Consider the following 12,763-nt stretch of genomic DNA (forward strand, 5'->3'; position numbering starts at 1 on the left):
CAAAATCCTCTGGTGGTTGATATGCGGAGCAACTCGGCTGCTCTATGCAAACGTTTCAATGAAAGTGACCTCATGCCTTATGTCGGTGTCAACGTGATCCCCTGATGAACAAGTATGTGCCTTCGATGTTAGCTGATTGGGCCGGGGTTGTTTGTTGTCCGGCTCTACCGGAGGGCTCTACGGCCCTCCGGTTAACCATTCTGCACTGGAGCTTTCTTCAACAATTACTTCTCTGCATAATCTCCTTGGTTTGTAAAATAAACCGTACACTGACCTGATCTATCGGGGGGTTCCTAGAGGACTGTAAATAATGACAGTTGCACGTATTTTTTCAGAACATGGAACGTTTCAAGAACAGTTTATTGTTTCTGGGAAAAATAGGCTCTCCTTCGGTCCACGGTCTGGTGGCGAGTGGAATAAAGAATGTCCATAGGCTCTCCTTCGGTCCACGGTCTGGTGTAGCATGGAATTCAAGGGGAGTGGAATAAAGAATGTCTAAGAGATACCAGAGAGCTCTATAAAAACATTAAATGAAGCATCATAAACAACTCGCTTACATAACAATAATTTTGAAATTTCATTAAAAGTCTTGTTCAATCATAAAACAGCACCGACTTATTAGATGTTAGTCCCGCAAATTTGAATCTAATATTGCTTATGTAGAGTCAAGTTAGATCTTTCAAGTGGTCAGCAAAGAGCCCTAGACTCATAGTATTTCGGGAGATAGAATCACAAAATTCAACTATCTGGTGGATAGGTACATTGGTGGATGACTAACAAGGTCAATGAAAAATTACCTCTGGAAAAAATCACCACGGTGTTATCCAGATTGTCTGCTGGTTCAGGGAAATCCTCCAAACAGTGGTGAGATAAGCTTTTGCTACCGACTCCAGATGTTTCAACCAACATGCCAATTTTTGAAGGTTGAATTGCTAATACACATGATTGGTCCTAGAAGGACACCGTCCTTGTGTATTTTGGGAGCGCAGCGCATGGGTTATAGGTATTGGTATTCTGTCTCTGTAGTGTAATCATGAACCTTGGAATTTGAAAGGTGCCTGGTGATCCGTTTGCTTAAAAGTTGGTTGTTCTCCAGATTATTTTTGTTTTTGAAATTTCGAGTATCCGGGAGACTACTATTCATTTTGCACAAGTACTCATCTTTCCTCATAATAACTGGTTTGGACAGTCTGTTTGGCTGAAAAAAACGGTAGAAGTTTTACTCCTGTCAGTTCTTTGATGGCTTCGCAACGCTTAAGTTTTAAACAGCCTTGTTGTACTGAGGGAAACAGATACTGATGTGACTGATACTGATGGACACTGGCGTGGAACGAATCAGCATCATTTGTTGATTTGTACAAGTGGCCTTTCAGTTGGCCGTACATGCACTCAGGCTGCTCTTTATTTTGCCGACCTTTGACGAAGGCATGAAATCAATTTCAAGTGACAGTACTTTTAACTATGGGCGTGTAAATTCGGTTTGAATGAGGTTTTCAATGTTTCCAAACATTACTTGGAAATTGGAACATCTAGGCCGAGAGTTTGATGGAATTATTCAAAGACCGTAGCGTTTTCAGTCCATCTGTCCTTTCAGTGCCTCTGCAAAAGTTTTCAAATTTAATCCGCCAAATTAGCATAATCTCAAAGAGAGTATCACAAAAATGTTTTTGACTTCCAAAATGCTCAGCGTATCCTTCTTGAGGAACCAAAAGATAAGAGCTGATAGATTGATATGGTTGCCTGTGAACCGCAATCGTTTTGGAATCTTGTAAAATTGAACAGGAACTCGACGGGCAAGAACGCGTTCTTCGTAGAAATCACTCCGTTTCCCGCACCAACGAAATAATGATCGGTGGCTGAGGTAATAGTTCTTCTTTTCAGGAAACTGACAAATGATGCGTCAACGTTTCTTTCAGACAAAGAAGTGGATGTAAAATGTTTTGTTAAAAGTATTTTCAGATTAAATTTAGGCTGGATGGATATGGCAACTACATAGAGGTTATTCTAATTTTGTCAGCTGGATGTTAGAAACCAAATAACTTTCCTGGTGTCTATTCTGCTATAGTCCTTGGAAAATCTTTTGAAGTTCATTTGCTGCTAGAAGGTGAGCGCTGATTATGATGTGGGTTTTCTCTGTTTGTCTGTCTGCGAAATTTCGAAACCACTGGATTAATCACAGAATTCGTACGGGGTAATTTAATATCTTCACCGACTGCGTCCCCAATAAATTGTTCTCACCGGCGACAGCAAACGGACTCGGTTTTACCAAACCCGTTTGATCAAAATCGGCAGTTCCGGAATCCAAACCGCACTTTGATTTTTTTACGGGTGAGTGTACAATCCTTGACTTGTATTCACACATCCAGCCCTGCTTACGCTTCATGGAACTAAACAAGTTACTTTTACTCCTTTCTCTCGATCGATTGCCCTCAAATCAGGACAGAAACTAATTCACCACTTGTTTGTCAAGTTCAGTGATCATTTTTGTCCCATTAATGCACTAACTCAAATTTTACTACAGTCCCCTATTTGTCACATTACCTGGATCGCGCACAAGTGACGGTGGTATTTCTGGTCAACTGGGTTGATCACCTCAGGGCCAATCAGCGAACGGAGCTTCATCTGCGATACGATTGGCTAGCTGTGTATTATCGATAGATAACACATGAAGCGCACACCACTTGGTTGGTCGGTTCCTTCTTCGAAGTAATCCGTTTTTTACTCATGCAGCCCTCTGTGTATGGATGTACAGTGACTGTCTTAATTCTTTGACTTGGACGTCAAGTTTCATCAGACAACGGGGAGTAAACCACAACCTCTGACATTTTCGATGCAATCGGTTGTAGTCAACCAAAATTGCAACCAGCCTCACGCCCTAATGGTATCGACTGCCATGGAGAATAGAAAAGAGACAGAAGATCTAAAGCTGAGTGCGAAAAAACAGCCAACCGATTTGAAGGCTCTGGATGAACTTGTCTTTCAAGAAGTTACCGCAGACACGATTTCGTCCGTTTCCATTCTAGGTAAACGCATAGTTCGTCAATACGCGAGTGAATTTGTTTTGCCCGATGATACCCGCGTCGCAGTCAGCAGATTTGAGGCAACTAAACCATCAGAGGATCATGAAGAAGTAACACTGAGTCTTTCTATAGCCCTTCGCTTGAACGAACAACAATTGGCCAAAGCAACGGCGATTGCAGATCGACAGGATGACCAGGGAACGGATTCCGGGGCGGTGACTAGCATGTCGGGAACAAGCTCTGACGAAATGTTCACTGACACCTCTCTAGGAATGGACAGGGAGCATTACTATGGAACGAAGTATGATTGGGAGAATCCTGAGGTAGGTTCACAAGATGTTTTCTTGATGTGAGGCTGTTAGAAACAGATGGTTCTTAGCAAACAGAAATTGATAACAAATATCACTGCAACAACAATATTAGTACCAAAAGTGAATAACAGCATAACAGGCTGAAATTGCCGTACAGCAAAAAACATTGTTTTTACTATTCTGGCTGTGACTGTGCGTGCAAATTTGTGCAATAACTGCAATGCATGTGCCTAAGAGAACAAAGAGACCACTTCTAACGGGGCGCAAAATAACTCTGGCTCAAGTGAAGGGGGTTGTCGCTGGAAAAATGTCAGTAAGGAAGCTAGTTAACATGCTAATAGTGGAATTTCTGGCTGCTTGCAAAATGATGTTTTAAAACAACACATTCTCAAAACAAAAACTAGTTACCGACATGTCGAGTTGAAGCTTTGAATCCATTCAGTCACTTCTCAGGGCTCAGGTTTCAAAGGCGGTGGCCCCGGAAGACACAAGTGGCTCCAGCTGTGAATTACCCTATAATTGACGCATTGTAGAACGACTCCGCATACACTGAATTCTACAAAAGAATTTTTGGCTCACGTTTTCCTTTCCTAATTAACTTGAGCATTTTATGGTGAAATAATCATAAAGAAGTGGACTTACTCTATCCTCCAATGGTCATTGTGAGTGCTTAACCGGAGAAACTGGTGTTTTTAAAACCATAGCGAAAATCGTCCTCAATGAAGATATCGATGGCAGACCCTTATGAAATGAGATAAATGTCGGAATCCAGGCAGGCCTTGTGAGTGTTAAAAAACCTACTATACGGTATTTCTGACGGAATACGAGGGGAGCTTCTCAGATGACTTGAACGCAAACAACAATCTATCCTAGGACTATAGTAGGCAGGAGAAGTCGTACACTCAAACTGACAGTATCACCTGGTTCTTGGTTTGTTCTCTGGCTCAGTACTTGGACTGCAAACGTTCCGTCACGAAGCGAGGGGACCTCGTCAGTGCTCGCTTGTGTGGGTGTCTCCTAGTCATTTACTCGCCTTTAGTTAAATGAACTTGTAAGCCGTCAAATAGGCACAAACGAAACGCTTTGAGAGGACGCTTTGGATCGCCACTTATCAACCAGTCCACTTGGGAATAAAATGGTGACGCATAAGCACGCCAACGGAATCGTGGAATTTGTGAGGAAGAAGCTGAAACATATTGTGCCATCATCCTGAAAATACGGGTACGTTAACTGGGTTGAATGTTCGCTATTACATAGAGAAGAGTAAACTACACCGAACAGACCCATTGCTGGACAACCCACTCCCCATAGTTATTCCACAACAAGAATGAAGGAAACAACACATTGGCGTTCCTGGATGTAGTTGGGAGCATCAAGCGGTACATTAAAGAGTGAAGTATAGTAAGAGGAGATTCCCATGGACCAGACTGTGATTTAATTTGGCAACTACCTCAGCTGTCACAAATCGAGACGAATGGAGACACATTACAACAAAACACTGCTGAGGACGAACGACGCGAGAAAACTTTATCGGGTATTCCCAAGGAGCTTCATCTAGATATGCTCACAGAATCGAACCTTATCAAAACAACGAGAAAAATTAAAGATTCTGCTTCCACATAAAACAACCATCCCTGAAATGAATTATTCATATTCAAAACCAATTTAAATGACACTAACGTCCACACCTGCAAACAATAAAAAGCCATTCTGAAAACCGAGGAGTGATTGGATGCAATGAAGTAAACAGATGTTCTCCAAAAACCGAAATTCGTTGGTTAGACCGCAAGATAACGGCCGTTAAAATACAAGAACACAAGGTCGGTGGCAAGAGGCTATACGAAGGGGATGAATGACGTCAATAAGTTAGGAGACGGTCAGCCACTTTCCCAAGCAAGAATAACAGAAAGGTGGAAAAGAGGCATCCCTGGAAAAAATAGATTGACAACAACACCGATATGGACTCGGTTTATCAGGAACAAAATGATCACCTAGTAGATGGACTGTGATATGCGACGGAAACCAAACAATGGCAAGATATCGAATGGACTAATCAAGTCAGTGAAAGTAAACCATTACAAATGGACGCCTGGTCATCCAACCAATCAAATGGAAGAAAACCATGCCATGACGTAACAAGGGAACGAAAAAATTAGAACCGATCAGAACCCCAAAATAAATGTATTCGACGAACCAACCAAGAGCAAGAAAATGGGCCATAACATAACTCAGATCAATGAGAGCCATCCACAACCAACCAATCACAAAAGAGATATTAGAGACTCTTTAACATAAGTTGAATGGGCAAAGGCGGGCAAAAGTGAAAGTGTCCAACCAACTACGCAATCGCGTTGTTTTCTAGGCTAGTGACCGAATTTTCGCAACTAACTTGCCAAGTTCGGCTAGAAAAAACAGCCGTTATACCTAAATGGGTGTCAGACAAAGGAATCGTTAAATGCCTTCGACGAAATATCCGGTCAGAGCTGTTGGGTTTTTCTGTTGCCTGCTCCTTACGTTGTTGTCGAAAGACTTCTAATTCCCCCGCATTACTCATGTTGTCTGATATCAACTCAATCGATGCAGAAAAAGGCACCACAACTCTATTTCCCAGCTGCGCTAGCCTTAAGGATGGGCACCCTTTGAATTGCGGAGAGCTAAAAACAGTACCCCTACAGCTGACTATAGAGCAGGCAGACTATGAAAGCCTCCATAACTGATTTATCGAGTTGACAATCGCTTAATAAATCATGAGTTGATGGCAAATGTTTTTGCCTTTAGATGGCATCTTGGGTGTAGCACTTCTGGATGTCTGACCGAACTAATCTAGTCGAACTGGAAGTGAGCAAAACAAGTTATCATCGTACCCCAGTTTACTCTGTAGTAACTGTCAATATAGCATATCGATTTAGCCCAGATCACGTGATCAGATTATAAGCAAATGCAAACTGCTAAGCACGTTGCTTAACAAATGGTACCATACGATGAACTATTTGCATCAACATTCGAGAAGTCCGTTCGATGATGAAGTATGGAAAGTGCTTCCGCTGAAAATTACTAGCCAAAAGCTAGCTAGCTAGCTAGCCAACCGAGCCGAGCAAGAAAGGGATAAATAAATTTCAGTTAACTAAGTGATTGACTGATTAGCAAACTAATTAATTAAAGGACTGTTCGGATCTGTTGTGATTTTTATACCCAAAAACTCATCCAACTTGTAAACCGAAATGCCTCTGAAATTCAGATTTTCAGTCCATCAGCTAAACGAGAAAATATAGTTCTGAACTCGTCGATAAGCTAAATTCGTTCCATCTCGGTCATGGATTCCAAGGCCTCCCTTTTACACGCAACCGCCTATTTGCAAACGCCAAATGTTTCACCTGTGACACCACAAGCTGTCTGTTCAGGGTCACTCAAGGAATATTCCATTAACCTTTGTACTACTTGTTTTCTCATAAGATTTGTCTCTTAACAGGGGTAAGCAACGTCAAAAACCAGTTGCGGTCGCATAAGTTTTTTTCCGTGAAATACACTTCATCGGCTAGGGGTATGTTTATCAGTTAAAACGATGCGAGTGTGAATTTAAATTGGAGGGCGATGCCATTACTATACTAATGACTGTTTGGCCTATTCCTTGCACGGCGCTGTTTGATCGTTGTGAATGACTCATCAGTTGAGAAACCAAAATATCCCCAGTGAAGTATAGTGCAGCCGACCTTCTTTGGTCTCGCCCGGTGGTCTTTTTCTCCGGTAATCCATACACGCTAATTCTCATACGGTGAACTCCAGCTACCGTTTCAGCTATTCAGAAGCACATATTTTGTTACTCAGAAATAGTTTGACCTGCATCAAGTGAAGACTGTTGGTATGGCTTAGAGTGACGTTATCGCTGACAAAAAAAATATCCCTTTTGTGGTCGTCTTACTGAAGAAGAATCAAACCAAGTTCATCCGCGCGCCAAAATGACTGACTATAAGGAATGCAGCTAGCATTTAGTCGGGTGTGAAGCACCACAGACCTCTAGCAAACCACTGTACTTTGTCCATTCCGCTGATGTTTAAATAACCCAGGATGGTGATCCGATTATTGGATTCGAGATGCAAGACAACGTGTGAGAGTTTATGCAATGCCAAGTTCCGGCAAATTTCACGGTCACTTGGCTTGTTCTTGTGCTTTACAAAAAGCTGTTTGATTGTGTCGGCTCTTCATTCCTTGCTCGTCTAATAATCCGTCAGTTCATCATGTCTTATTTCCGGATTAGTTAGGACCCTCATTTATCTTTAACAAAGTCACTTTTTTAGTAAATCGTGCTGAAAACTGAATAAGATTCACTAACACCAGTACATCCTGCAAAGTGCATACCACAACAAAAGACACCAATATTGTTTTCAAACTCCAAGGATGTTTCTGATGTTTAACTATATCTAAAAATAACAATCTTTCCACAGAGTAGGACAATCCTTTGGAGTTGAGGAAAGTAACGATTATTGGTCAGCAGTATTCCTGGTGTGGATCACACATTGAGGTAGTGCGATCTCTACCTGGTCGAAATCTTCTCCGATTCTTTCGGGTCTGCATTTCACGTACTGCTTCGGAGCTTCGGTGCATTACTGAGGCCCGCAGTCGCGTTAAGTCTGGGAAAAATAAAGTATAGTCTTATGGTCAACCCGTCAACTTTAAATAATTTTAGAAAAAACGTAATGACTAATCAGACTTTGTTTTTGGAGACGCTTTCTTCTTTCCACTTGGGTATTTCAGTAGCACCGGCAGAGACGGAGGTGTCGGTATGCTGTTGACAGCCATGTGAATACTTAGGCAACTTATGTCCCAATTTAAGCCAAACGGACGAAGGAGAAGACGTGATTAATAAGCCAGCAAACCCACAGAATTTTTGCTTAACTCATTCCGCCTCATAACCACAATGCCTGTTCTCGATTCCACAATATCTTGAGCCATCTGCTCTTCGCACACTGCTGTTGCTAAGATACCATCCAGCTGAATTATGGCCAGCGATCGAGGACGTAGACCGTCTTTACACAAACAACGAAGATGCCAGTTTTTAGAATTAGTGCTTTCTTGATTCAGAAACACACCTTTCGGATATGTGAAGTACATGAGGCCACTACAGTAGGTGTATACCAGTGATGCAGCTTTTGGGGTTTACGTAGTGTGCTTTAAAAAGCTCGTTTTACGTGTGCGTTACCCAAAATAAAGAATGGAATCATCGAAAAACAAGGGGAAAATTTACTCCAGGGCAGTGTTTCATCTAAATTGATATGTGTTTCAGAAAGAACAAAAGGTGAAAATAGTGATTTTTGTTTGTAACTTTGATCAATCTGACCTGTGTATGCTCACAAGCAAGGATTAGTCGGGTGGCGCAAAAAGGCTTCCTGTGCGGAAAGTGGCTTTTGAGGGATAATTAGCTACCATCGAAATGCTGCAAATATTCTTATTTTACTACGCCTCTAAGGTGTTGATACCCATGTTGACTAGAACAATTCTGAAACTTCGAGAAGTAGACTCATTTGCAAAACAATTAGGTTTTCAAGAGAGACTTAGCTGAATTTCTCGTTTATGATATCCTACGACTAAATGTGCTGCACACAGGCCGCCTCACGTTTCAGTTGGCACGATATTCGAGATATCGCAGTATATTTTCATAAAGGAAGCTACTTGCAAGGTTGCTGCTTTTGAGGAGTTTCCAGCAAACTTGTGAGTAGTTTCCTTCATAAAAAAAAACCTCTTATCGTATTTATAGAAAAATCAGCACAGAGGGCTGCACCAGTGATAACCTACCAGATAATCTCCTTTCAGAGATCCACCCAAACGGCAGTTTCCAGTCCATTATTTTCAGTAGCTCAAGTTATATCACACAACATGCTGATGGTTCTGAATTCGGACTAGATATTTCAGGTACGCAAGGCAAATAGCGGCCTTATCGACTTTCATTCAATCATTAAGACGCCGCAGTGCTAAGGCTAGCAGACAACTAAACTTGATAGTGCTCAGGGAACGAGTGGAATTGATCCTATCATGTGGAGCCCGATTTTGAACATGTCAAAGTCCCAAAAGGGTATTTTCAGTTTGAGCTGCGAAGAGTTTTCAGCAACCTTGTGAATAGTTTCCTTTACGAAAAGTTCTGAAACTTATTCTGCTGAGTAAAATGGTGGCTCTTTGCCAAACAGAATTCATTTTTCACTGAAACAGTCTTGCAGCACTTTGGTGTATGGGAACGATCATGAACCACATTGTGATGGGTATTGCGCTTCGTATTTGGTCTCTATTGAAGTTGACAAGCGAACGTCAGGCACTTCAGGTTCAAATGGCGTCAAAATTTTAGTCTTGGTTGTATCTCCTACAAAAAGCTGGCTAACAGGGGGCAAATTTGGGACATGGACGTACCAACACAAGGAGAGAAAATGATGATACAGGATGCCCCGTTGATATCTGAGGACTGGATTTCAATCTGTAAGCAAGCTACCGACACGGTAGCCATAATTCAGTGATAAGTCACCGCCTCTTGCAATACTGTCATATCAATGTATGAGATATTTGTGAAAGGAGTTGCCTTGTTTCAAACCATAATAATGAGTCGGTTACCGAAACCAAACTCATTCTGACCGCTGATGAGATACACTCATGTTCCGTTTAAGTTAGCGTTGGCGGAAGATTCAACCAAATCCCAGCCAAATCTTCCGTTTATTATCTTTTTCAGCAAACCCAGCTAAAGCATAGCAGTTATTCAACTGAGCCTCCTGTACACATGAGCTTAGCTTGCAAATGAGTGCATTCTGGCAACTGAGTTTAATTTGGTGTTCAAGTAGAACACGAAAGCTCACGGTCGTTGGTCGTCCGAGGGTTTTCAGCAAACACATGAGAAGTGTGTGCCGTCGAAAAGCTGTTCTTTGTATGTCCTCACATAGCAATATACCGCAGGTGATATGCCCGAATTTTTGCACTGCTGTTGCATTCTGACTGCCTTAACTGTCTGTTAAGGGAGGGAATGACCGGAGTAAAATATTTCAAGCAAAAAAATTAATTGTAGGTAACAAGCAGAAAGAACTGGACCATTACTATCATTTGATCAGTGTTTTGTGAACGAAACACGATGGAACCTTAATAAAACACGATAACCATTCTAACTTTAGAAGAGATGCTCTTCAATAAAGTACTTTTGATAGTTTTCTGGGCAGTTTTAGGAATTGCGGATCCCCATCTGAAACGGTAAAAAGGCTTTAAATTACTTTGTTTCCTCGGTTCAAAAGGACCGATTTGGAAAACTCTGGTTGAGAAATTAGTTCGCACAAAATAATGCATACATATATGCCTATCTTTTCTACACTTTGTTAAGCAATTATATCATTGGCTGTAGTTTTTTTCATTTTTTTCATTCTAACTCTTAGTTTTTGATAAAACCAGATAATCACAAGTGAAGTTAATGGCACACAGTAGCGTTTTTATGGCATTTGGGATTACAGTGCTACCTGTGTACTGTGTAGAACTCCTTAGCTTCTAGGCTACTGAAAACATTACTTCAAATACCCTGTAGCTTTTGTAATCATTCAGATTCAGCTTGAACAAAAGATTAATGACTGAACGATAAATAACTATTCCTATGGTGGTCTTACAAGAACCAGCGGGCTTACTCTACCAAAATTACAGCAAACGGCATCATAATACTGAAAGTGGAACCAAAGTGACAACCATCAGTAACATCAAAATGAGAGCGAAGTCAACAGGCGGTTATCGTCAGTCCTACTGAGGGGCACAGTTTGGTGATATCAAAAGCAGTCACTTGACAACCGACAAGCATCCGATCGAGCTAATCATCCTTGTTTCATTTTTGACCAGGCCTGAATAGGTCACAACGATTTAGTTTTCGGGCTCTGTCGGTTGCTCTCAAACCTCTCGCATCGTCTGACTATTGGGTACGATATATTTAAGCATATCCTACGTACAGTGGAGATACCACGATGAACGGGGAAGTGTAGTCACTTTCTATGGCTCGGTATATGTGTTCCGTCCTCAGGAGTTGCAATAAAATCCCAGAACGAATGAAGCGGGGGCACAAGGATTTTGTCAAATCCACACCAAGTGAAATCCTCTGCCTTCGCATTAGGTTACCATTTCATCCTTACAGTCTCCAAATAGACTAAAAGGCAGCAATTTGTGAAACAGAGCAGTCAATGGGCGGTAGAAATGATTCAAACAATGGCTATCTCAGCAGTTGGCTTCTTCTCTCCCCAAGGCAGGAATTCTTCCCTCTTTTGTCAAGATAGCATTGCGTCAACCTAACAAGAATTAATGTTCTACAGTGTGCGTTCCGTCCTAACAAACAGCGCAGGTACACCGAAACTGCTACACATCTCGGTTTTGTCCATCAGAGTGATGTATCCAAAGCGAACAAGTTGAAGTCATTTGAACGGGTCTAGCTACCACTATCCACCGCCAGGACAACTATACCAAATGCATGCATGTTCGGGCAACAGCGATACAGACTAACTACAATTTCTGATCACCTTATCAACTTTTAACAGAAAAAGAATCTAATCCAACGTTTGATTTTGTTCGTTTGCTCTTTTATTAATCCACTCCGATTCCTTCCGTAACAAACGTGTACGCTGTAACATATGTAAAAGTCACATCTGAACCGCTGGACCAAATCATGAACGACCAACACAGAGCGCATTATCCATTTGATTGCATTCGGATCTAGTGTGGTCCGTGGGCTACAAAAACCCGCAGTTGTATGAATACTTTTGTAGTGGAATACTTCTGTTGTAGAAGCGTGGACACAGCATAGCTTTCAGCACGGTCTCCGGATCGATACGCGCTGTCACTCAAATGTGGAGCGCCTAGTGCTTCCCTGGAAATCCATTGTTCAACCTCCGGTGCTGGCTGTCAAAGTCCACTCAACATTTTTTCACGTGGCGATTTCAGATAAGCATTTGAGTTTCGCCTTCTTCTGGAAGGTGTGCTTTTTAATCATAGATTTTGCCGACCAATCTGGTTTCACTACAGAGGAGCAGCTTCTTGCGTTACCTTTGACCACTATCATGTGATGCTTCGGTCTCATGCTCCAAGGAACGGTAGGTTGGTGCAATTGCAAGTGACTATATCGTCTGACTGTTAGACGTCACCTAAGCTATCAGCTCTTTGCAGTTCACCTGTTACTCAGCAGGCTCTCGATTTTGGAGTGACTGTAGTGTTTACGACGAGCCTGGCAGAATCACCTATGTGCTGTTAAGGTAGACCGCATTGATCTCGTAAATAGAGTTCACGTTGCTGTACCTGCAGATGTATGGTAGATTATAAAAACATAAACAGCTCTTACGAATGTACATTCTCTCACATATTCTTAATGCACTACTTATTGGGCTGCTGAAAAATCGTTGACAGCCCACGACTGGTTCCGCCCTTCCAGTTCGGGCTCATCAG

At 41.8% G+C, this 12,763-nt stretch overlaps 1 protein-coding gene across 1 annotated transcript in view; it reads left to right on the forward strand.

Moving 5' to 3' along the window:
* Nucleotides 1-2,690: 2,690 nt before the first annotated feature.
* T265_04193 (hypothetical protein) overlaps nucleotides 2,691-12,763 on the forward strand; it is a gene marked incomplete at both ends in the record, with an annotated part of 51,920 nt that continues 41,847 nt past the window's right edge. Inside the window, one exon of the mRNA XM_009168875.1 lies at nucleotides 2,691-3,343. Coding sequence (XP_009167139.1) covers nucleotides 2,831-3,343 — 513 coding nt within the window. The remainder of the gene's footprint in view (nucleotides 3,344-12,763) is intronic.

The sequence above is a fragment of the Opisthorchis viverrini genome, assembly GCF_000715545.1.
Source record: "Opisthorchis viverrini unplaced genomic scaffold opera_v5_66, whole genome shotgun sequence".
NCBI lineage: Eukaryota > Metazoa > Platyhelminthes > Trematoda > Opisthorchiida > Opisthorchiidae > Opisthorchis > Opisthorchis viverrini.